Source organism: Hirundo rustica, chromosome 5 (genome assembly GCF_015227805.2).
Source record: "Hirundo rustica isolate bHirRus1 chromosome 5, bHirRus1.pri.v3, whole genome shotgun sequence".
Lineage (NCBI taxonomy): Eukaryota > Metazoa > Chordata > Aves > Passeriformes > Hirundinidae > Hirundo > Hirundo rustica.
The window spans coordinates 62,715,038-62,740,267 of record NC_053454.1 but is presented as its reverse complement, the minus strand read 5'-3'; the positions used below and the strand labels follow the sequence as shown (position 1 = coordinate 62,740,267).

Below are 25,230 nucleotides of genomic sequence, written 5' to 3'. Positions count from 1 at the left end.
TGTTTGTGAGTGCCCTCCTGGAACCTGCAGGCTGTCCTACACTGTGATGCCCGTGACCTTTACTGCTGCAGGAGCACCTTGCTCGGGGACGCTTGGTGAGCCACAGCTGTCGTGGTTTGCCCAGAGACTCAGAACGGGCAGATGGGCTCTGTCCTCTCCACGTGCCCTGCACTGCTCTGCCTTCCTTCACTGGGACCATTTAGCTCTTTTGGGAGAGCTGTTCCTAAGGTATCCTTCGGAGTGACAGAGCATGGGAGCTGCTGACTGCTTGTTTGGTTGTCAATGAAATTCACCTGCTCTTTTCCCGCTTTAATCTTTCCATCACTGAACAATGGTTGTGAATACCGAGCAAATGTTTAGTGTCAGCAAGTAAGATTTCATATCCCCTTCCTCCCTCTGTGCTGGAGAGGAGCAAACATCAATTTGGTATTCTTTTCCACTGAAAGGCACTTTGATGACTAAAGATGCTTGTTTTCTTTCTTTGGCTTGGATCAAAAAAAAGTGTTTTAGGAAAGAGTAAGATCAAAGGATGCTTTGTATTTTCATTCATCACAAAGTGAGAATAATTTCTCTTTACCAGAACTGTGGCAGACAAATATATATGCAAAAAAGAGTTCTGAAAGACTGTAAAAATACGCATCAATCAAACATTTTGTGCTACAGCAACCAAAGCCAGTCTCTGGAAAGTAGAAGACAAAAAGAAAGACAGTACAAATTAGGCAACAAGCTACTTTATGTCCTCAAGATTTTATTGCAGACTTTTGTACAAAATAGCGTTTTGTTACCTGAAAGTCTCTACATTGAGTCAGTAAGGCGTAAACTCAGAAAAAGGATGACGTAACCCACATATATAAATGAAATCATGACAATCAAGTTCTTGAACTGGTCTTCTCCAAGAAAGGAGCAGGGCTGCTGGTTGAGCAGGGCATTTCTGTCATCGTTTAATGTAACTGAAAACTCAATGAAATGTTAGTACAGCAGTTTGCAAGTGAATGTTATCATTCGGAACATTCCAAGTATTCTCCCCTTAAATTTTTTAATCCTAATAAACTTAATTGTTTTCAATAGTAATTGTGTTCACTGCAATTCTGTGCATTCTGTACAGAAAGATTCTGTGCAGATTTTTAAGGATCTCAATCTTTTAAGTATGTTGTTGCACACTCAGGCTTTTATGTTTGGGAATTTATTGGAAATATAATGTGCTAATATTAGCATTTGTAACCAGTAATGAAACACAAACCTTGATCTCTCATCTAGGAATTATTTATGTAAGCACCTGTATATGTGAACAATTGCATTTAGCTGTGCCAGTCTGTCAGCTTATATTATAGGGAGAAATGTTACAGGAAGGGTCTTCCTATGCTATGAGTCCCCTCTTGTGGCACAGGCAGACAAGTTTTATGACATCATTGAAAAGCTCATTAATCTTCATCTTACAAGGATTGCTAGAAAACTTCTCCTGATTTTAACCTTATATTTACTCATAGGTATTGTATGTTCCTTTGTTATTGTACCAATATTATCCCTTACAATTCCCCTCTGGGCAGATCTAGGCTTATGCTTGTCTTCAGTATTTATTTTCATCCTTCTTAACCTTTGTTTTGCCCAGCTAAACTGGGTTTGCTTCTCTGAGGATATCTGATGAGTGAGTAACTGGGTAGCCTGGTAGCAATTTTTCTGTTCATGCTACGCTTCCAGTTGCCTTTTTTGAGTTTGAGTGACCAGAACTGGTACAGTATGAGGAGGGATTTTACTGCTGCACTTGAGGACATTGCTGTCACCCTATTTCAGATGCAATCTAAGATGGTGGCATCATCCTGCTCAGGGCTCATTCTAGACTGTGATCTTTGAGATACAAAAACACAGTTTTATTTCTTTTTAGCTACTCTCTGCCATTAAACCAGTGGTTGTACAATGAGCTCCTGAGTATGCAACGATGCACAGCAACTTCTGTTACAGGCCCCAGGATGATACAGTTCTTCCCTTGTACTTATTTTCAGTGGCACTTTAACTAAGCTATTCCTACTTTCTCCACAAAGATAAATAAAATTTTTCTAGGAAAAATCTGCTGTTAAACTGATGAAGATACACCCTGCTTCTACTGATACTTCCCTTCTGCCTCAGTAATGTTCTTTCTAACCACAGCACAAAAAGCCAGTCCCTCTGGCACCTGGGTACACCTCTGTTGTGATTTGACCTACGCTGAAAGTCCCTTTTCCTTTTCTATTGTTGTATTTTAGCATTTCTTACCTTTGCCTGATATTGCAGTTTTCAAATTATCCTGAATTGTACTGAACTTCTTCAGCCACAGTTTTCCTGGCTGGTCAGTTCCCTTTATCCTTGTAGTTTTTACTCCTTCCTTTTGACATCCATAACTGATGTCTGGCATCCTGCCCAATCCACTTCTGCCCTTGGCTTTTGTTTTCTATTTATGATTGCACTTCTACCATATCCATTTTATTAATGTAATGATTAGGATGGACAAACCTTCCACTTCAGTTCCTTCATTTTGCTGCAAAACCTCTTGCATTTCTTCACAAATATTTCACTTACTCCTCTCTGACTTCTCCCTGTCAAGTTAATTTAAGGTGCACATTTTCACTTCTGAAATCTCTTTTTCCCCATCTTGCTTTTTGTAACAGAGTCACTGGAGGTGAATTGTTTGAAGATATAGTCGCAAGGGAGTATTATAGTGAAGCAGATGCCAGGTAAGTAATTTGTTTTTCTAATGTTGCCTTTGATAATTCTAGGATAGTTACTTAAATATATCCTGGCATTTGGCATCAGTTTCCCAGCACAGTCTGTGAGACACTAGGATTTCTCCGGGAGTTCTCTTAGACTTGGAAGGGCAGAGTTTGGCAGTTTGAGCTCATGACTGAGTGATGGAGAACCCGTGGGAAGTCTTGGTATCTGCTGATCTAAAAAAGCTGAAATTGGATCTCAATTAATTAATATTTTACCCATTGTTTCCTCTTCAACCTGGACATAACAGTTCAAGGATCTCATCTATGGCTTCTTACATTTGCTGATCAAAGTTTGAAGCATAAGTTGGTCTTAAAAGAATTTTGCATTAAATATGGCTTTTTGTTCTCAGTCCAGAAGTGCTAATTTCCTTTTCCAATTAGAAAATTTTTGTTGTGTTTCATCAATAAGCAATTATACTGTGCATCTCATAGTCTGAGCTCAAATATGAAATCTCTGGCAATCTTCTGAAAGTGCTTGTTGAAAAACTTCAGTAATAAGTTGACAATTATCATAATCTGCATGCATAAAGTATCAGGGCCATTTATCTCATGTTTGTCCTCATATAATAATAAATCTTAAATATTGTCATAAAGTTAAGAATCCTAAACATTGTGGTCAATTACATTAAAGAAAATATGTTCTACCACCACACTCTTCACAGAAATTGATCTCAAAGTAAATTTAAAGAATCCATATGTTTCTGTGTGCTTACAAACACACCCCCCCCAGTAATACGTATTTAGTACACGCGATTTTAAATTAAATCTTTGCATCTCACTGGGAGATGACTGGAAAGAATGAAGTATTCATAACAACAGTAGTAGGATAATAATGAACAGACGAGAAGTTACTCTGAATATTAGGAAGCTTCCACTTCCAGATCTTACTGCATCTGTAGGAATGGTAGAAAGATAAATACCTTAGGCATTTAAATAAAGAACAACACATAGCAAAACAACCTGTAGAAGACAAAACAGCAATGGGGTTTAGGTGCGGTGGAAGAAGAGGAGCTATGTTAAAAAAAAAAAATTCAAATAATTTTTTTCCTGCTGTGATTGAAGCAAATTTCTAATTTTGATGCCAAAGGCCAGTATATGCTTGTGTGTTTTTAAGGTAGCTGGGAATTAAAAGGAAAAATTGCAATGATGATTTCTTCTGTTCTAGAATTATGATATATTGGAGGGGGCTGTACATACATATGTGTGTGTGTGTGTGTGTATATAATATATATTATATATATATATATATATATACACACATTTTATATTTTCAGTAAAAATTTGACCAAATAAGTGAAATACCTAGTTATGATGCATCTCTGTATTTTGTATATTTTATATATCTATATAAATATATAAAATATACCTAGTGTGTGTAAGTGTGTATCCCTCTAGCAATAGTTGCTGTCCTCTGTGGATGCCTCTCCCAGGACTGTCACACTGGTCTGCTCCTGCAAGCCCTTGCTCATGCCAGTAGTCTGTACTCAGGCAAACAGTGCAGTGAGTTGTGAACTACTTGCCTAAGAAAGGGTTTTCAGGCTTGGGCTCCAGTTACTGATTATGATCATTCCTTCTGAATTCCTTGGTCAAAAGGTTTTGGATGAGCAGCATCTTGACTACTGTGTATTACTTATCATCTCTCACTTGTCCCACAATGATGTCTTTAAAAAAAATTCTAAGCTCTTGTAGTGCCAAAAAACATCTGAGAAAGTTCCAGTGCTCCAAAATATTAATATTTTAGTTGTGCTTTTTGGCACCATGGACGGGCCAAAACTTGCAAACCTGGGTATGGAAAAATAGGTGCTAGTTCAGTTACTGAAAGCACCAAGCTAAAAACATTTGTCTAAATTTTTAATGTGGATTTTCACTCCCCAAGTGATTCCTAACTAAACTAGAGCTGGACACTATTTTAAATGAAAAAGCATGCCACCTTTTTTAATGACTTGGCTTTATTCTAGTAATCGTTTTAAAGAAACCAATTCAAAATGAAAAAATGTTTTGCTTTTCCTTAGCTTTTGACATTTTTTATTTCATTTGTCTTCTGTATATCATCTCATTTCTGACCATTTTCTTGTTTCAGCCCTTATTGTAATGTTAACTTCACCACAAAAAATTAAGAAAACCAAAATGTGCCACTAATTGTTTTGCTTCCTCCACTTTATTTTTCTTGTGGCAGTTTTTGGAAACTGGAAAAAGCTTCCATACTGCTGAATGAAAATATAGTCTGATGATTCTGTCTCATACGTGTCATATGTTCCATGTTAAATGTCTTTTTTGGTTCGGTTTTGGTTTTTTTGGTTTTTGGATGTGTTGGAGCTGGAAATATCTCTATATTCAGCAATGTTGTTCCAGTTCAAACTGCAATCAAGACTTGTCAAGAGATGTAAAATTGTTTTTGTTCTTTACCTTTTTCTTTTAAGTTTTATTTTATTTTGTATTTAATGTGATTATGTGCCTTTAAAATGTTCTCCCTTCCATTCTGCCCTTGTATCTTTGCAGTCATTGTATACAGCAGATTCTAGAAAGTGTTAATCATTGTCATCTAAATGGCATAGTTCACAGAGACCTGAAGGTCAGTATCTGGTGCCCATCAATTGGATATAAGAATTGTGGGGTTTTCTTTCCGCTGGGTAGGGGCAGAGGGTGGGATGTCTGCGATGTTCCCTTGCTTGTCCTATTCACCTTCCGAACAACCGGTCCAACCAATAATGCATGATGCCTCTTTCCAGTTTGCGAGTCTACAGGCCTAATATACATCACGGCAAAAGGGGGAACGGTTGCCCAAAAGCCATCTCTTGCCAAGGCGCTGGATTTTGCCCGTGCTGTGTCGGGTGCCGGGGCTGTCCCTGTGCGGCTGTGAGGGCACAGGGAGGTGACCCCTGGCTGTGATGTATGTCAGCTTGCAGATGTGACCGCCACGGCTGTGCTGAGGCCCGGGGGGCGGCAGCAGAACCAGCGGCCGCACACTGCTGCACTCGGGTGCGATGAGCCCTCAGGCAAGTGCCGCTAATTGCCGGCTAAATCGGGTGGCTGGGAGCTAGTTATTGACCTGGAGCACCCGGCTTGGAGGGGGCTTGGGGACTACCTCCACGGTCGCTGCGATTTCTAACCATTTCTACAGTTCTTTAATGCCTCTGTGAGGGCTCTGAGTAAGCGAGGAGAAAAAAGCACAGAGGATGTCAAATATTTAATACAACCTTGAATTAGAGGCAAAATTTCTTCCTTTTAAAAATTATCATTAAAAATGGCATTGGTGTTAATTTCCAAGCAAAGCCAAGGCAGCCGCCCCGCCGGCCGTCCCTGAGGGCAGCCTGGTGGAGCCTGAGGCCGTCGTGCTCCGAGCGGGGCGGCGCGGGGCAGGGCAGGCCGGGGCGGGAGCGCAGCCACGCCCGGCCTCGCCCTCGGCCGCCGCCCCATCGCCTGGTGCTGGAACTAACGGGCGCCCATGGTGTTTGCATGCAGTCATTGCATTCAGCAGATCCTGGAGGCCGTGCTGCACTGCCATCAGATGGGCGTGGTCCATCGTGACCTCAAGGTGAGTGCTGCTGCCCGCCGCCCTCCCGGAGCAGCATCCCTGCCCCACAGGGCCGCCAGCAGCCGACATATAAATGCTTCCCTCTTTTTGTTTTTCCCCTTGGTTCATTTATTTTTAACTTGGCTTCACCTACGTGCAAGAACAAGCTCGTGCTCACCGGAGAGTATCTGCTCGAGGCCGGCCAGTACATGGCTGTGCGGCGCTGGGCAGTACAGGGAGAACAAAAGGTGCTTTTCGAGCACTGCATGTATTCGTTGAATACGTGGTCTTCCTGGGTGTCATCCAGAGCTTTTGGGACAGGGCATGAGGGCAACTTCCCATCTCTCATCAGCAGAATTCGGAGTGCTTCTGGGAAACACAGAAGCTTTGCATGCCATGCATTTTAGTGACGGAAGATCAGCTGCTCTGGGGTCACTGGCACACAGACCTCTCTCTTCCTCCAGATCATGGCTGGGCTACAAAACATCTTTAAAAAGCAGGAATTTCTACAGTGTTCTCACCACACTCACGTGAGGAGTCCAGTTCCTTCCAGATAAGCTTTAACTTTGGGATAGAAACCTTTTTAAAGAAAACTCAGTGCTGAGAAAGCATTCCCTCTTTCTTAACTATGTATATATCCAAATGGCTAGAGGCATCTGCTGCATGAATGCTCTCTGCCTTTAAAATACGTTGGCAAAGAAAGAAGCATCATCTCCTTTTACTGTGAGGTTCCAAGAGGGCCAGAGCTTGTAGGAAGCTTACCTTTTGGGCACTTGAGCTTCATGATCCTCAAGGAAAAGAAAATGGTTTATTTTGAAATCGAATGGAAGTCTGAGCTATCAGATCCTATGTGAGGCAGAGAAAAAATGGTGTGGGCTGAGGCAGAAAAATGAGCTATAAATCCCTTGCAGTGGTGATCCTTGGGCTTTAGTTTTTCTTTCTGAATGAGTTCTGGGAAACAGAAATTTCCTGCTAGGTTAAGAGTTTCTAGTGGTTATCATGAGTAATAACGTTGGAATCAGAATGCTGTCACCTTTCTTGCCAGTCTTCACTCCCAAACAAACTGTTCTTGTCTGACTATAAAGTCTCAAACTTTATAAAGGAACTCAAAGGAGTTTGCTCCAAAAGCTCAGAGAGCAGGATGAGTTTCAAAGATGCAGACCCCAAATTTTCTTCCCATTTTGCACTTCTGGATTTTCCTTTGTCACAGTTGTACAACAGAAGACCGACAAATCTCTGTTCAATCTGTAAATCTTGTATGGCAGCTGGGTAACATGGAATGAGTTTCTATGAAAGGATGTCAAATTTGTCCGGCTACTCCAGTGGTTCCTGTCCACACTGTACATGCAGTCCTATGCTTCTAGCATCAAAAGGACTTGAAAAAAACCAGGATTGTTGCTATTTGAGCTGATAGAATAAGGGATGCTTTCTGTTACTTTTCATACATTCACACAAAGCAATTTTTTCTTTGGGAATGCATTAAATCCAGCTGTTGCCTGCTCCAGACCATGTGTGGATTTCTTATTCTGGCAAATCCAGGATGAATTGAAAAAACAGTGTGAGAAAAAGTGTTTCTGCCAAGCTGTAGTGCCCAGTTTCATTTGGGAAAGTGAAAACTTGAGGAAGCAGAAAACCATCCTTCTTCAGTTACAGCTTTGTGGCAAAAGCCAAAAAGCCCAAAGAATTAAATGAAAGACTGTGGTGAAATCTGAGCAGAACGCCATGTGCTGAAAAGAAGATGCCAGGAGTAGAGCAGCAAGATGTGGAAGGTGGTTATGGCCTGGCATGGATCCTTAAATTGCAAAACTTGATGGATTTTTTTTTTTTCCGACAACTCAGTCCAAACATGATGGCGTGCCTGGAGGTGGGGAGATTTTGGTTGATCTTGTTTTCTTTAACTTTCCTTCTAGGCTGATTTAGTAGCAAACAGACATGAGCTTTTGCAGCCTCTTATGACCTGCAGAAGTACTTGTTGCTGCTCTGTTCATAATCACTGGCATAAGTCAGAATGATGGTGGATCCTAGACCCAGAAAAAAATAAACTTATTAGTGGCAACCTGGCTTTACCAGCTAGTAAAAGTGCACTTCCAGGTAGGAATTCCAGTTCTTATCAGGCAAGAGTGTTCCTGCTTTTGTGAAACATTTGTGATTTTGTGGTTATGACCCTCTTATCTTCCATCAAAGAGTGGCTGCTTTAGGTATATTCAAGGAAAAATACACAAAGCTTAAATACTTGATATCTTAAGGATTAAAGACCTCTGGAAAAGTATGGCATAAATCACATTAATTTATTTGTAAGTAATTTTAGCAGTTAACAGTGCCATTGTGCATGCTTGGCTGCCGCCCATCACCAGGAAGCACAAGGTGACACCACTGAATCTGGGGAATGAGCCCTGCGCGGTGCTGTTAATGTTTCCCAAGTAATTGCGCTCATTCCCAGTTAATGCATGATAACTACCCACATACCTCTGGCCAGCCTCAAACAACTGCTGCATGTTGGTTAAGCACACAGTCCCACATGGCATGGCCCAAAAGGCTCTTGTCTTTCGTATGGGAGTAAATCAGGAATTCTGGTGGAACATACTCATCTGCTAAAGCGGTACTTCTGCAGAGAAGAAACGTGCAATGGAATAAAAAGAAAAAAAAATCCCCAGAGGAAAGCACAAACTAAAAAAGCCAACAAAAAAACAAACCCACATCAGAAAACACAAAACCAGTGTTATGAACAAAATCACTTTTTGGAAAAGTGGTATGTGCTCAGTGGGGTAGTGCTTGTATTCCATCCAAAAAGATGAGGCTTTTCACTGCTTTTGGCTTGCCTGGAGATCACAACCAAATAGGATCATCTATTGCTTTAAGAGGTTTATACAAGAACATCATTCCAGGAATAAATTACTGTGAACTTCTCTCACTCTGAGAGGAAACCTTGCGGAACTCTGCGACTGTGTGTTGAAATTAGTGTTGTTAAATGGCAAGGAGTGTGACATTGCTTAAATCAGTGTCGATGAACCTAGAGAAGAGTTCTCAGCTATGCACTCAGTGTTTCATACAATGTAGTTGAGGTGAGTTGATAATTTAAGTGACTATAAAAATTACATTTTATTCTGAGGGCCCTTCATCTGAATTTTTAAAACTGTGAAAATAGAAGATTCATCAAGTAATTATTGATGGAAGTTTTTAAATATTGTCTAATCTATGACATAGCGACAATGAGATGAGTGAGAAAACAGTGTTGGTAACTTGCCGAAAAAGTGTTCCTTTGATGAGAGGGGAAAAACCACCCTTACACTAAAGAGTTGTCAGGGTCCATTGTGCTGTTAATTAATAGAAGTATCACCGTGGCAGAGGTCTTACTTAGGCTCAAGCATATTTTTCTGGATACCTGACATGTATTAAAGATAGGCTTTGCTGAAAGGGGCTTATGATCTTAATTGTTTCCAACCTCAATACATGCGTGGGATTAACTGCAATCACAAAAATAGTCCCTTGGAAGCGATACGATTGCTGCTGGGTTGAACCTGGATTACGTTGAAGAGTTTGCAGGATTGGGGTCCCAGCACCAGCCCGGCTATAGTGAAATTCCTTGTCACAGACCACTGCAGAAATTGCTTCTGAGGAGTCACAGCAAATACCCCTGAAAGTGAGGTTTTGTTATTCTGGAAATGTAGAACAAAACCTTTTTTAAAAATCATGGGGATTGGAGAGACAGATATGGCAAGCAAATGCTACGAGGGTCACAGTTCTCTGAAATAATCTGTTGATTTCTACAGGACCTTTTTAGTTGTATTTTTAAAGCAAACATTTATACAATAAAGTTGTCTTTGGGCAATTTACCTTTGATGTATTTGCTAATTGGAGTTCAAAGGATTCATTATGAACAGTTGAATGAACACAATTGTTATGTTCAAAGCCTTTACCTTTAATTTTGTGAGTGTACCATAGCATTTAATTTCAGATGTGACCAACATATACCCTATTAAAAAAAAAGCAAAGTGGGAACTTTTACTAACATTGTTATTTGTAAAGGTTCTCTGCAGGCACAAACGTGGGTGTGCTGGTTTTGCCGAAAGATTTGCAATGTAAATACACCTGCCCTCTAAATGCAAATAGGATCACAGGGCTGTTATTGTTGGGATGTGGTGCAAAACATTTCATTTTGACAGTTGTAGATGCCTGATCCTACAAACTGCATGGGCTAGACTAGTCATCAATGAATCCCTGTCTTTTGAGAGTTTCCTGCCCCATTTTTCCAGTAGTGAGCTCTTGGGAATCTCTGTCCTGTCCTGTCACACCCGTGGGTGTCACAGCTCCATATGCCCATTCTGGCTCTCCTCCTCTCCATGCTGTCCTTAGTCTTGCTGGCATGAGCTTGTGAAGGCTGGTTACAGGCCTGGTGGTTCTCTCCAGATAGGATAGGAAGTGCAAGTTTTGCAATTTCATGGGAAAAAACCTCATGGGTTTCTTCTCTTTTTCACTCCTCTAAGTATTTGTTCTTTTCCAGACTACCATAACAAAACAAACAAACAAGCAAAGTGTCTAAAATTAATTTACTTATCTTTTCATCTCAATTGTTTTTTCTTTCTGAATTAAGCCTGAGAACTTACTTCTAGCTAGCAAATCCAAGGGAGCGGCAGTAAAACTGGCAGACTTTGGATTGGCTATAGAAGTCCAGGGAGAACAACAGGCTTGGTTTGGTAAGTAAATACCATTTTTTCCTCACCATTTTCTCAGCATAGTGGTTAAGCCTCCCCATCTGCTTCACTTTCACCCCAGAGTGGAAGGTGCAGCTGTGTGACTTTTTGATCCTGGAAAACCTTGGTTTCCTGACTCCTAGCTTGTGCTAGCTTCTGTCAGCCTGTAAATTTGACTTAGGTGCACACAACCCCTTTTCTCCCACTTGCTCCTGAGTATCTAGAGGCAGGAAATATGGGTGTAGAGCCTGGGAGGGAGAGACCGGTGGTTTCCCCTCAGGTGACTGAGGAATAAGACAGTAGGGTAATACTGCTGAGTGTACCTGCCCAGTCAGCAGAACATTGTGTCTGAACAGGTCTCTGTCAGCTGGAAACACCTGAAAATTTGATTCTGAAGCACTTTGGAATGTGACTTCAATGAAAAGGAAAATAGGGGAGAGTTGAGCACCTGAGGCTGTAGCCAGACACTAATTACAGATTGCTTGTTACAGTTAATAGATACCCCAAAGAGAATGGTGGAAAATATTTAATACTGGTAATTTTAAACAATAGTGCATTTACACCTGTGATACACATATCCGACGTACCACCCTCTTTGAACAGATGTGAAGCACAGGGGAAAATTTATGGTAAATCCCAGGTGGAAAAAAAATACAGAATAAAATATTTATTGCAGCTGCCTATTCTCCCTTAGAGTAGCTAGAAAGTGCAGTTTGAAATGGAACCAAGTGGTTGTAAGCTTGGAACAGAAGGAGAAAGGTTTTTATGGGCAGTGGGTTGGGAGGTTGAGTGTTCACAGCTGTAAGTACATGTAGATGCACAGGCAGTACCGTTGAACATATGTTGGCAGCTTTTTAAGCCAGCCTATTGTTTTAAATCCAGCCTTTCTATAAATGGATTTCAGTAATCCACAAAAGATGGAGGAGATTGTTCTTGCACATCAACAAACAGACCAGTACAAAAGGAGTGGAACAGAAACAAGGCAAAACACAAGTGGTTTGTTACAATGACAGAAGCATCAGGTAATCAGGAAGCATCTCAGGAAAAAAATCAGCAGATTGAAGTTGACTTCAGGAATATTTTCAGTCCATAGTGTGCCTGCAGGTGATGCAGAGGAGGTTGCAATGCCCTGGAAAATCTTGTGCTTTGTTTTTTTGTCATTTGGTTCTTGTGAAATGCTTGGTTTAGACTCATAGCATCATGAAAACTTGAGAAAAGGGAACACAGTGTCTTTAAAATATATATGTAGGTAGGAGTCAGCAAAGTAATGAAAAGAAAGTTTCTTTTCATTGGGGCTCTTTCTTTAAAAAGAAAAAACTGTGGTACTTGATGAGTGGGTTCTGTACATCTTTTAGAACTTGCTCTGCAAAACCTGTCCAGAGTGGTCTGAGTGCCTGCCCTTCAGCTTTAGGGCTGCATTAAACAGGGCAGAACATGAACTCCAATGGACTGGGCATTTTGAACTTTTTCTCACTTTCTTTTGGAGGATTTTTCTGCTTTCTACTGGATTCTGCAGCACTTAGTGACTCATGGCATGCTCTGATTCTAATTATAGCTCTGCATCAGTGTGCTTTCTTTTTTCTTTTTTCTTTTTTTTTTTCTTTTTTTTTCTGGTGGAGTCCTTGGTGTGATGGGCCCTTTTCTGCTTGAACCATGGCTGTGCCTCAGCAGGAAACTGGTTCTAACTCTGAATACAAAGGAATACTGTCCTAGTTTGCATGTTTGCAAAACAAACTTGTTCTTTGCCTATTTGTAGAAAGCCTTAGAAGGTTCAGGTGAAACCTGCCACCCTCTTAGCAGTTGCTTAATGTACTGGGAAAGTGTCAGGCAGGTTGAGCTCAACAAAGCATGGATTTTGTCTTGGTCCTCTGGACAGTCAGAGAAATCATGCAGGGATAGGAGTACAAGGTGATGCAATCTCTTCTAGACACAACACAGTCACAGTTTCCAGCTTTTCAAGTTGCTTTAGCTAGTGGCGTTACTACAGGCAGCAACACTTTTCTGAAAAGTACACACTTCTTTGGGGGTCCCTCTGAGCAGTTACAAAATAACCTGACAAACGGCAATTACCTATGTCCATGCATTCTTTTTTTACTGAAATCAGAGCTGTGTACCTTTCTGTGTTTACTGCCTCAAACCACTCAGAATATTGAGGAGAGACTATTTTACTAGAGCATATAGTGACAGGACAAGTAGGAATCACTTCAAACTGAAAGAGAGTAGGTTTATATCAGATAATAGGAAAAATTGTTCCCTGTGAGGGTGGTGAGGCCCTGGCATGGGATGCCCAGAGAAGCTGTGGCTGCCCCATCCCTGGAAGTGTCCGAGGCCAGGGACAAGATTTGGAGCAACCTGGTCTATTGGAAGGTGTCCCTGCTCATGGCAGGCCATTGGAACAAGATGATTTTCAAGGTCCTCTCCAATCCAAACAATTCTGTGGTTCTGTGTACTAAAACTGTATCGATTATTTCAGTTTAGATCTATTTTGTGTCTTCATTGAGAGAAAAGGTTAGCTAAGTACTATATCTATTTTTGCTTTAAAGTTTATTTTCAAGTCTTGCATAGTAATGTTCATTGAGCTGTAGTAAGTTTTAGAGTCAAGACAACTTTGCTTCCTCTTTAAAATGAGCATTGAACCCAAGAAAAGATATGAAACAGCACTCTGTTTAAAGCCACTTAGAACATCTATATTTCAGCTTCTCTGAGGAGCTTAAGATGTGTTTCCTGTGTGATAGTACTCCTTAACAATTCATAGCTTCCATATCAGGAGCCTGCAAAAAACAAGCTTATTTTTCATTACCATATTTTAGCTCTTTTCTCAGTAGAATTTACAGAATGTGTTCCTTCATTTCCTCCTCCCACTCCAAAATAATTGGCAATTGCAGGGCAAAGGCTTCTTTTTTTCTGTAGGTATACACTTTATATGTTATCACTGTCTCTCACGAGTTTTGTGGAATCCAGGGTGGTATTGCACAAATGGCCTGTGGTCCTTCATGAAAGCCACCAAATTTTCACCTCTCAGGAAATTCCCAAGCGATTATTTTAGGCGAAGATGCCTGAAAGAGCAGACATACTCACTGAAATTGGGCAGACTGTTAGTGGTCATTAAGTTTTTATCCGTTAGCATGTTCTAAGAAAAGTAATATTTATACCTACATTTTGCATTTCTGCTCAGAGAAAGCAGCACCGCTGGTAATGAATAAAGGATGAAGAACATATAAATTTTAAAGGCCAGACTGCTTTGGAGATGCTTCCTGTAAACTTTTGTAAAGAGGTTTCCAGAAGTGGAATGACTTGGCAGAAATGAGTTCTGCAGTGGAAAGAGCATATTAGATGTAGCTCTAATTTTGTGCAACATACATCTCCTTATATATATGATACAGTAGCTGCCCCTCTGCTTTGTTGGTTGGTCCCCCATAATGTGAGCAATACCTCTATGTCATGTGCCGTAAAAAACAAATGGGCAAATGGGGCAGTTCATGCCCATGACTTGGGAAATGTTGTCCTGGGTCTTGTGGGCTGAGATGAGAATTACTTGCTTTTTGCAGAGCACATCCAGGTTTTAACCAGAATTGCCTTGCCTTTTGACAGGCTTTGCTGGTACTCCAGGATACCTTTCTCCAGAAGTGTTACGCAAAGATCCTTATGGAAAACCTGTGGATATGTGGGCATGTGGTAAGAAGTTATTCTGAAAGTCATGTTCAGTCCACTGTAAAGTGTCTTAAGGGTGAGAAATTATATCCAGGGTACATTATATTGTGCATCAGAAAATAGGTATGTAATAAAATTCAGTATTAATTTTTAGTAGAAGTCATTGGATTTTTTGTTACCCTACAAGCTTTTTTTAAAAATTATTTACTTAGTTGTTTTCATGGTATTCTTGGCTATGTCTACACAAAGTACTTTCAAAGAGTATTAAAAGAATAGCTGCAGGTGTATGATGCCTAATTAGTTAGAAAACACAGCTATTCATACTGTGAGCTGGACATTTAGTTTTGGTTCACAAGGAGCCTAAAATTCTGTCTGACCGATATACCCCATCTGCAGGTATAAACTGCAAAATTAATTGTTTTCTGAACTGGAGTACAGAGCACAGAGCAATTGCTTTATCATCCAGCTCTCAAAACTTGTCTTCTGAGGTACTGGCAAGTGGCAGCTCCCCAACTGAAAACAGGGGCTGGTTTCCTTATTTCACTTCTATCCACACTTAGTATGTGGTTGTATTTATGAAAACACTTTTCTTCAGTCACAGGGAATCATCTCTGTCAGACCAGCAGGTGGTCTTTTCAATTTCCTGTTGACAAAATACAGAGAAATTGGAGCTTCCCAAATTTGCATTGCATGAGAATATTTATAACACCGTCTTGCAGACACCAGTATAAGCCATGATAAAGCCATAAGTAAAAAATGGATTTTCCATGGAATAATTATTTCTCCAACTAGAGAAGCATTTATTGTGTTCCTGATCTGATGTTGTGTCAAATGCCCATTATTGCCCATGTTTTCCATAAGAGGTTACCTTGTCAACCCCACTTCTACTGCTTTCCCTAGTATGAAGGGGCAGTATTTTTCCCATCCCAATGGCTGGGATGATAGTCAGGAGCCTTTTGTTTTACATGGTTGTTGGGTGCAAAATGAATTTCTGGAGTTTGTTCCTTGAAAGCCCTTAACACTAGTGTGAATTTTCTGCAGGAGTCATTCTGTACATCCTCCTGGTGGGATACCCTCCCTTCTGGGATGAAGACCAGCACAGGCTTTACCAGCAGATCAAGGCTGGTGCTTATGATGTATGTACCATACTCTTGTCGTATCAGTTATTTAGAATTGTACCTCTAAGCTGGAGTTTCCTAGAGGGAAAAGTTAAGAACTGATGAGATGGTAGCATATGAATTCTGCAGTATCATCTAATCGTATTATGTTTAATAGAAAAGAGGCTGTTGGTCCTCAGACTTAGGTAATTTGTAAATGATGATGAGGTAAAGGCAGAGGCTCATAATTTTTAAGCTCTTATTTGAATCCAGTACTGGATCCTTAGGTAAAATTGTGTAAAGATTGTACAAGACAATATACACACGTGTATTTTTTTCTGAAGTTCCCCTCACCAGAATGGGACACGGTGACTCCTGAAGCTAAAGACCTTATCAACAAAATGCTCACCATCAACCCAGCAAAACGTATCACAGCATCAGAAGCACTAAAGCATCCATGGATCTGTGTAAGTAACTTCCACGGGTTCAACATGATCACTTGGCAGACAAATCAGTTTAGGGTTTGCTTCAGCTTATAGTGAATGGGTTTAGAAGATAACTTCTGTTTTTGTTCACGCAGCATGTTCATGTAAATTGTAAATTTATAATTACACAGATACGATCAGTAGTGGTCTGTGTTGAGATCTCAGCTTAGGGTAAGAGTTTTGCAAATTTATCTCCTTTGTCTTGACTGTGTTGTCCCTGAAAATTAGAGTGTTGCTTGAAATTCTCAATGAGAAGGAAGTGCAGGAGAGTAACTTTGTATTAGATAATGCTTTGCATTTTCATTTCCCTGAAGTCATTCAGATAAGTGTGAAATATGCAGGCAGGGAATTAAGGGGCTTCTTTACAGGTAGCAGAGGTTGTCTGCCTTTTCCTGGATCCGGGACTTTTCTCCTTTTCTGCACCATGACTTTTCAAGTGGACTTTACACATGGAAAAGTCTGAGTAAAAGGAGCGCAATGGGATGGTCAGGCAATGTAGAAATTAAAGGCCTAAGCTGGAGACCATGGGTTGTAATATGTGTGTTGTAGAGTAAACAACTGCTTAACAGCTCGCTGGGTGCCTTAATATAATTCTTTTCTTCTTCTCTCAGCAACGTTCTACTGTTGCCTCTATGATGCACAGGCAAGAGACTGTAGATTGCTTGAAGAAATTCAATGCAAGAAGAAAACTAAAGGTAAGAATGAAAACTTATGCTTGTGTGCGGTGTGCAAAATAAATGGTCCCTGTGCAGGGTTTTGCTAAATATTTTTCTTAAGTGACCTATTGATAGAGGGTCAGCTTTTGACTTGAAGATTCTAAACTTTTCATGAAAGTGAACAGAATTTAGCTTTTCTATTTTAATTCAAAATTATAGCAATCCTCTGAATTTAGACACACTAAAAGTATTTTCCTGAAGGAAAATCCTTACAGTTATTCTTCTGAGTTATGCGCTTTTTTTTTTCCTGACCAGACATGATAACTTCACAGATATGAACTTGTCTAATGTGTACATTACAAATAAGCTTTTCTTCTTCCTTAACAAAAGAATCTAAGAGCAATAGTAAAGTCTCTTTCATATTCATCTATGTATTTTGAATAATTGCTGTGCCTCTGAATACTCCTGGCTCATGCATTACATACTGACAGCTGGTAAATATTTGAGATATCAAGATTACTGATAGGTGTGTAATTAAGATTAAATTACAATTTATTCACTCATGACACGGCATATGAGATATAGTGCACAGATAATCCATTCTCTTAGGGTTAATTCAGTAATTGGTGTCATTTACTCATGTATTTTCCTTTTCACTGTATTATGTTGTGTTGGCATTCAGAGTTTTACACAAGCGTGATGCTAATTTGAGAAAATGTGTGTGTACACAGGGGGCCATTTTGACAACAATGCTGGCTACCAGAAATTTCTCAGGTATGTTCATTGAGCTCCAGATTAATGCAGTCTTTATATTTTGATGTCTCTGAAGGCTGAAATCTAATTAGGATTTGTTCAGGAGCATCTAAGTATGATATATATCATGTTATTTGCTGTGATGAAGCCAACAAGAATTTAATTTCTTTGGGCCAAAGAAATTCTCTTATAGGTGATAATCTGATTTTTCTGTAGAATTTGAGCTCCTTCTCTGCTTTTTGACTGTTATCTGTCAAAGGCAGGCAGCATTTTCATGCCTATTTTGGCACAGGCAAATTGAAAGTTATGCATATAGCTCCACATGCACAAGTATCACTGAACAACATTTAGAACTTACATCTTTTTATAGATGAAAAGTCATTCCATAATTCTGTTGCATCCTGTATTAAAAATAACATCAGTGCACATTCATTTCTTTATTGCTTTGCTAAGGAGTAAGAAATGTAGTAACATGAGTCCCCATTTTCTTTCTAATGCCCAGCAATGCCTAGCTGGATGTCAGAAGAGTTGTTTCCTCTTTGTGAAACAATTTTGTCCTGACGACTCTGGAGATTTAGATCTTACACTAGACAAATTCAAATAGCAAAAGCTAAAATTGCTGTTAGCAGAGTTTGAATTGTCCAAAGTAGTAGAATTGCCATAATATCGATGCTGGGTTGAATTTTTTGTTTTGCCATTTGAGATTTCCAGTGAATAGTGAAACAGAACACCAGATTTAAAAATGAGTGATTTTACATATCCTCCTACTGTGTGATGTAACTATTGGAGTGTAACATAAATTACTGTACAGACAAAAACATGATAGTGCTCTGGGCATGTTTAGAATAATAATAAGCACTGACTCATCCAAAAAAATTACATAATCATGAATGCAAGAACAGCTTGTTTAATTTGCATAGTACTTGAAATACAATTTCTTTCTTAGTTAAGTTTCCTTCTTTAATACACACCTAAACACAGAGGACTGCATTTATCTAAATTACCATGAGTTAGTGCTTAATGAATTCCAGTGTCTGCCAATTCATTTAAAAGGCTGTAGGCTGCACTTCTTGTAAAAGTGAATTACTGTTAAATATCAAACAAACAAAACATTCCTCACCTCTTTTCATAACTGTCACTGTCTATATATGTATGGATCAAATTGAGCTTCCATGAATCAAAAAAGCTGAAGTATTTTTCAAGCAGTATTTCAGCATGAGAAGCAAACAGGGGGTTTGGCTTTTTTTGGATTTTTTTCACCTGTCATCTCTTGTTTTACACCCATAGTCATGTGTTTTTTCTTGATGACATTTTATTTTTCGATTTCTTTATTCATTGTATTTCATTGCAAAGCATGCTTATGAAGGTCATTCGTCCATAATGATGTGGTTATAAAAGTGTTTTATTTTCCTTTTTTTTCTTCCTTTTATGTGGAATGTATATTTCTTGTGAGGTAAGACCCTCAGCACGTGAAAGGAACATCTTTTTTCTCTTCTCAATCCAAACTGCTGTTTGTCCTCAATCACTTTTATTTCTCCATGTTGTCACAAACCATTTGTTTCCAGTCTGCTTTCTGGCCTAGTAGCACTGCCTTAGGTTTTATTTATAGCTCTTGCTTGTAGTTGCAAGAAATCTCTCATTGTGAGCTTAATTTAGAATATGCTGATTGCTTTGCTCCTGCAAATTCTTTAAATATTTGATTTGTATGCAGTATCTGTGATTAAAGAAAGATGAATCCAAGTACTATTAAAAATCCATTGCAGGCTGAACCCAGCAGAGCTGCGGAATATGCTCTGTAACATGCAGTAGTGCATAGTAATCCATGCTGGACACGTTCCGAAGGACACGCCGGCAGTGCTGTACACGCAATAAACACTTGGTGTTACTGCTTGTGGTGCCCTCATTTTACTGCCTTTCATTTAATTGTTTACATAGAACATGTAGTGTTTGTCAAGCATCAAAAGAACCCAGAAGTTTCATGCACAAATTTAGTGAAAGGACCAGTCTATAAGAATTCATTTATGTTTTCCCTTATTTTTGTAAGGGCTAAGGCTATAAAACAGACTTTGAAAGTTATTAACTTCTGGGGTTTTTTGTCCTTAGATTTCAGAAATATCTCCTTCCCTTTGTTTTCCCTAAATAAATTCCGGAAGTTAATGGAGTGCTCACAGTATTCGTGGTAATGTAAAATCTAAGGCACTCTTGCCTCAGGTCCTGACAGCACACATTGCCACAGGGAGTGTCCGATCTCCAAAGTATGTGGAGAACAATTTGGTTTCAATATTTACTTACATGTTTCTTTAAATAAAAACATGCAGTGGTACTGCTTCACAATACAGGCAAACTTATTTTTGTTCATTTTAGCTGTAAGACGTGTCCGTGTGGGAGTTCTAATGGTAGTGTTGGCTGATGTCCACAGTTTCTAAACTGCATTTGGAGGGCTAATGTATTAATGAAGTTAGAGACATCAACCTGGTTTCACTTTCCAGGGTTTATTTCATGTAAACTACACAATAATGGGCATTAGTCCTTTATGTACGGTTGCTTATAGGTGATCCTACATTTTCTGTGCTGTAAAATGAGCATTTAATGCAGAGGCAGCTCAAAAATAAGCCACAATTACAAGAATTAGCTTTAAACGTAATCCACATAGTCAGTAACTCCAATATCCTCAGCCAGTCTGAGCAGCCTTGGGCCTGCAAGGTCCAATTGGTTTGGGGTTTTGGAGTATTTTTAAGCTAAGGATGCCATTAGTGATGGGAGCTCCATATCGAGACTATCTCCCTTATATACAGAACAGCAATTTCTTACAACCTGAGCTGTGAAACACATTCTGGTGGGAAGATTGGGTCATAAAGAACAATAAAACCCCAATAACGGCAGGCTCGTTATGTAATTTATTATTCTTCAAGTCTTTGGCAGTGATTCATGAAGCATTTACGCTTTAGTGAATAGTTTATATGGATTTGGTAAGTCAGCCAGCACGTATTTCTGCTGCAAATGTTTTCAGGTTCAGAGCTGTGCTGTGCTTGTTTGCACATTAGCCTTCCAAATTTAGTAAATTGGACTTATTTGATGCCAGCGGTGGAATTTAAAGCCCGACACGTGAATAACATTATGGCAAATGAAATTTTGAAGAAATTTGATCAGTATACAACACGATTCAGAAAATAACATGTTTTCTTCATTCAGAGCTGAAGCAAAGCCTAGGATTTGTTATTATTGCCTCACGGGCAGCAACGCTCCAAAACAGCCTTTCTCTAGCAAATCGTCCTTCCTCTCTTCCTTGCAACTGTGCTGCCCTTTCACGCAAGGAGGCTGATGCTGTCGCGGTGGGAAGCCCCCAGAGGGGGATGGTGCACGTTGGTGCCATCACTGAGATACCAGTGGGCTCTGCAGACACCTGGTCCAAGTCCCTGCCATCAAAACAAAACCTTTTCATAGTTGTGTCAAATCAGCCTTATCATCAAATAGAAATGTATTGCAGTTGAGAAAATGGAAACATCCAAGGCTGCTGCTTTTACACTTGCCCTGCTTCCATTTCCTCTCTGCCGCCCAAGGAGCTCTCTTCTTTAGAAGTACAGCCAACCTATGGCTTTAGTCAACAGAAAAAGAGACATTTGATAATCCTAAGGATTGGTGGTTTCCTAAATATTTTATTTCCCTGTGCTCAGATAAACAAAAATAGGAAATAAAAGCTGAGAACATACCTGGAGCTGGGAGGCACTGGGGGTTTGCTGCACAGCTGGGTGACCTTAGGGAAAGCACCTGACACTGAAATTATTTGTCTCATTTTACAGCAGCCAAGAGTTTACTGAAAAAGCCGGATGGAGTTAAGGTAGGTTAAACACTTGCTTTCCATTTCAAAGATATGTTCTTAGTCTCCACCCATCTGTAACTTCTGCCAGAATTGATTGTTGCTATTTCTTTCATTCATAGAATCTGTTAGCTATTTGGAGTGGTTAAAGTTATTTGGTGAAGCTTAAAAGGGAAATAAAACAAATACTTGAAAAGCCAGCATTAAATAAGCAGAAGTTAGAAAGCTACTAGAGAAAATGCTTTTTCTTGGTTTTTTAATGAAGAATGATTATGTAAGTAATGACGCAAAATAATCAAATAATCACTTAACTTGTAAATAATGGTTTAGTGGTGGGCTTCTTAGGCATCAGTGTTTATGTGCAGCTCTGTTGCCTCTGTGTTTCCCCTTGACTTTCCGTCAGATTTAGTGGAAGACAAAAGTGTACGGGTAGGCTTGGCTCCACATGAGGTGTGTTCTGCCAGATGTACTTGCTATATTTGGCAGAACTTGAGGGGTTTACTGTCTCAGATCAGCTCATCCTAAGAGACCTTGCTAAGAAGGGAACATTTTGGCAGCTTTCGTACATGATTTAGAGCTCCTGTTCTCATGTCACCAGACCCTGCAGGAGGAGAGATCTTCACAAATGAACATTCAGCATAAATACTTGGGGGAAAAAAAAAAAAAAAACCCAACAGGGAAAAAAATCACTCAGCAGAAAATGTATTTTATTTTTTTTTCTCAGAGGATTCTTAAAGACTAATATAATGCCTCAAGCTTTCATTATAAGATTCAAAAGATATTCTTCTGTGCTGTGTGTTTACTCAGAAGGGTGTCATTGACCTGAGTTTTAATTTTCTATTTGATCTTAATATCTTACTTTAGCAAAACATTATAAATACTTGCTTAAATACCAGATTCACAGTATATTTGTGCCTGCTGGCTGACATATGCACACTTTACCAATCAAAAAAATCCTGAGCCTGACCTACAAAGAAATGAGTACGGCACCATTTCAGTGCTTCTCACTGCCAAGCAGTGGAATCCCAGTCACATGGAGGAGCACACATTTGGAATGATTCTATCACTGCTGGAAAATCCTGAACATGTTTCATTGTGGAATAGATAAATTTATGCACTTCCTCTGACCAGTTTTCCTTTTTAAACATCATTCCTCCTACAGGTCTACGATGCTATTTTTTCTATCACAAGCTCAATTATAATATGGGAAACAATTGTTGCCAAAATTTTGCCTAAATTGCACCTATTGGGATTCAGTTCTTTGGTTTTCAGCACATTATGTGTCTGCTGTTATTCTGCATGGTCATGTGGAGCAAAGGGAGTAAATGTAAATCTGGGGAAGTCTGTCGTTGCTGTCTGTTATTGAGATGCTGTTATTGAGATACTCCGTAGCATTTTTCCACCCCTTCCAACAGCAGTAGCTGTCTTTTTCTTATTAAAAAAAAAAAAAAAAAAAGCCAAAAGAGAAATATACTGTACTCCATGCATTGATACTGCAAATCCAACCAGTCACGTTTTCTTCTTTTCCTTTCTCTCTGACTGGTCAATTCAGAAAAGGAAGTCCAGTTCGAGTGTTCAGATGATGGTGAGGATCTTTATCGACAGATTTTTTTTCCTCCTGTGAAACGTTCACACTTAGAAATCAAACAGTTGCATTTAGCTTTGTTAACATACCGTGAGAAGTGCAAGACTTTAAAGTGCAACCTTGTGAATTTTAAGCCTGCAGTTGCTCTATGCCATCCACAGTGAATTGTTCGGCTGTTCTTTCAAGCAAGTCTTAACTTTTTTTTTAACCTGGGGACATAAAAAACCAAAAAAGTAGATGTAACATCAGCCAATGCAGCTGTTCTTAGTAAATAAGAATAGTAACAAAATAGTAATCTTGTAACAGCCTTCTCTTCATTTTTAAAACCTCCTTATTTTAAAAGCTAATAGTATTAATACCATTAAATGTAACACAAAACACGTTGCACAGTGATACAGTACTGCATTAATTGAGCCACGGTAGCCCAAGATGCCATGCTAAATGCTCAGGAGTAAAAAAGTCAATTTCCCAGCCTTCTTACTCTAGAGTTTCCCAGCTAGCTTCCTTTGCAGCTCAGGGCTGTGTCCCAAGATGTCCCAGCTGACAGTCTCAATAACTTTTCTTCCTCCTCAACCTGCTCTCCAGTCTTGTGTTCATTCAGCCTCGGTGACCCCACATGGTAACTTCCTCTGTTGCTGTTTATGGTGGTTTTGAATGTGACCTTTGAGGTGTTGGTGAGGATGGGCTCTGCCTGCTGCTGCTACCGGCAGAGAGACAGCAAACAGCCCCATCCACACCTTTCACTGGGAAGCTACTCTCCTTGGAAAGCAAAAACTGGTGGGCAGCTGCCAGCAGCCATGCAGTTAAGTAGGTAAATCCTCTGTTCCTTGGGGTGAATGCAGAATTCCAGTGACGGGAGCCACAGCATCCAAAGGTGCAGTGTGGTTATTGCCAGGATCCTAAACCTGAAGTGTGCATTAACTTTTTGTTACAGAAATAACGTGTGAAACGTAAAGTCCAAAGATACAGGCTGTATTTGTTAAAATATTTTCATATTCTAAGAAAAAGAGGCCAATAATGATTTCTGCAGTCGTGCCCAGCTGTTCGGAGTGCATATGTCTGTCCTGCACTGTTGTCACACCTTAGAGAGTGACCTTTTGCAAGCAATGCAGCAATAAAACATTCTCCTTCACAACAAACAGAAGGTCACTGGTTAAGCACAAATCAACTTTGAAGTACCTGTTTCATATGACAATATTGTAATCCTTTTGGAATTATTTCCCTTTGCTGTTAAAAATGCATGCAATATGCACCATGTGTTCGTAGGTTATTGTCTCTGTTCTGTGAGAGCAAAAACATGTACAGCTTATTGCTGTTTTCACTCAGTTTCAAAGGGTTTTACCAAGTTCTGTTTACAAGGAAGAGCTAACTGTATTTTGAATCATATTTTTTCTCTGTTCCTAATGAATGTTGAATTCTTAATATCTCACTGAAGAAGTTTTGAATAGATTTCTTGCAGTTTTCAGCAGTAGCTGTAGTGAATATTGTTAATTTTCATAGGGCTTCCACCAAGGGAGTATGGACTCAAGCCTGCTCTCCTTACTCAGGCAAAATTGGAATTGAATTTTGACTAACCTGTTTTCCATATGTATTCAACCAAGAGCGCACATCTGAGATACCACTTGAGTTTTTGCATTAAACTGCTACTGAATAGGACTGTATGAAATCTGGTGAAATCTTAATTTCTTTCTTTATTTTTTTTCCTTTATGTCTATTTGCTTTTTGCTAGGGTCTTTTTAATTGTAGTCTCTCAATGAGCAAGCTGTCACAAAAATGTGAATTTGTAGTTATGCAGCTTGATGTGCAATTTTTGTCTTGCTTGAAAGGTTTCGTCTGCTGTCAAGCAGCCCTGTTTGTGTTACCACTCTTCCACAGATCTCCAGTAGAACTTTCATTTACTGAAATGGATGGGGTTTTCTTTAAACTTTTTTCCTGAGTAAGGAGTTCAGGGTTCTGCCCATCTCAGAATCCATAAATACCAAAGCAAGCAATCTTAGATCTCCCCATGAAAGACTTTATGCACAAAGATGTTTGTTCTCTCCCTCTCCTGACTTCAGACAATTCTACAGCTTACAGGTGCAATTGTGTAGAGAAATGAAATTTATTTGACAATAAGTAAGCCAAGTCAGAGCATAATCACTTGCAACTCAATAATGACTCATATGTTCTCTTAATGACAATTTCTGTAGAAAGACCATTGTTTAAAAAATAACTGCTCCTCATCCTCCTGCTGCAGA

The 25,230-nt window shown here is 39.6% G+C and overlaps 1 protein-coding gene across 28 annotated transcripts in view; it reads left to right on the top strand.

The window, feature by feature from the left end:
• The window catches only part of CAMK2D (calcium/calmodulin dependent protein kinase II delta), a 116,643-nt gene that overhangs the window by 67,281 nt on the left and 24,132 nt on the right, over positions 1-25,230 (top strand). For 9 of the 28 annotated variants that reach the window (XM_040063935.1, XM_040063933.2, XM_058420564.1 and 6 more), the window contains 9 exons: positions 2,643-2,708; positions 5,244-5,316; positions 10,850-10,952; positions 14,541-14,624; positions 15,642-15,736; positions 16,042-16,164; positions 16,794-16,877; positions 17,570-17,612; positions 21,392-21,429. In XM_040063935.1, the coding sequence (XP_039919869.1) occupies positions 2,643-2,708; positions 5,244-5,316; positions 10,850-10,952; positions 14,541-14,624; positions 15,642-15,736; positions 16,042-16,164; positions 16,794-16,877; positions 17,570-17,612; positions 21,392-21,429 (709 nt within the window). Of the gene's footprint in view, positions 1-2,642; positions 2,709-5,243; positions 5,317-6,206; positions 6,280-10,849; positions 10,953-14,540; positions 14,625-15,641; positions 15,737-16,041; positions 16,165-16,793; positions 16,878-17,569; positions 17,613-21,391; positions 21,430-22,960; positions 22,994-25,230 lie in introns of those variants that run through there. The other 19 variants (XM_040063928.2, XM_058420557.1, XM_040063925.2 and 16 more) reach the window with 7 other exon arrangements.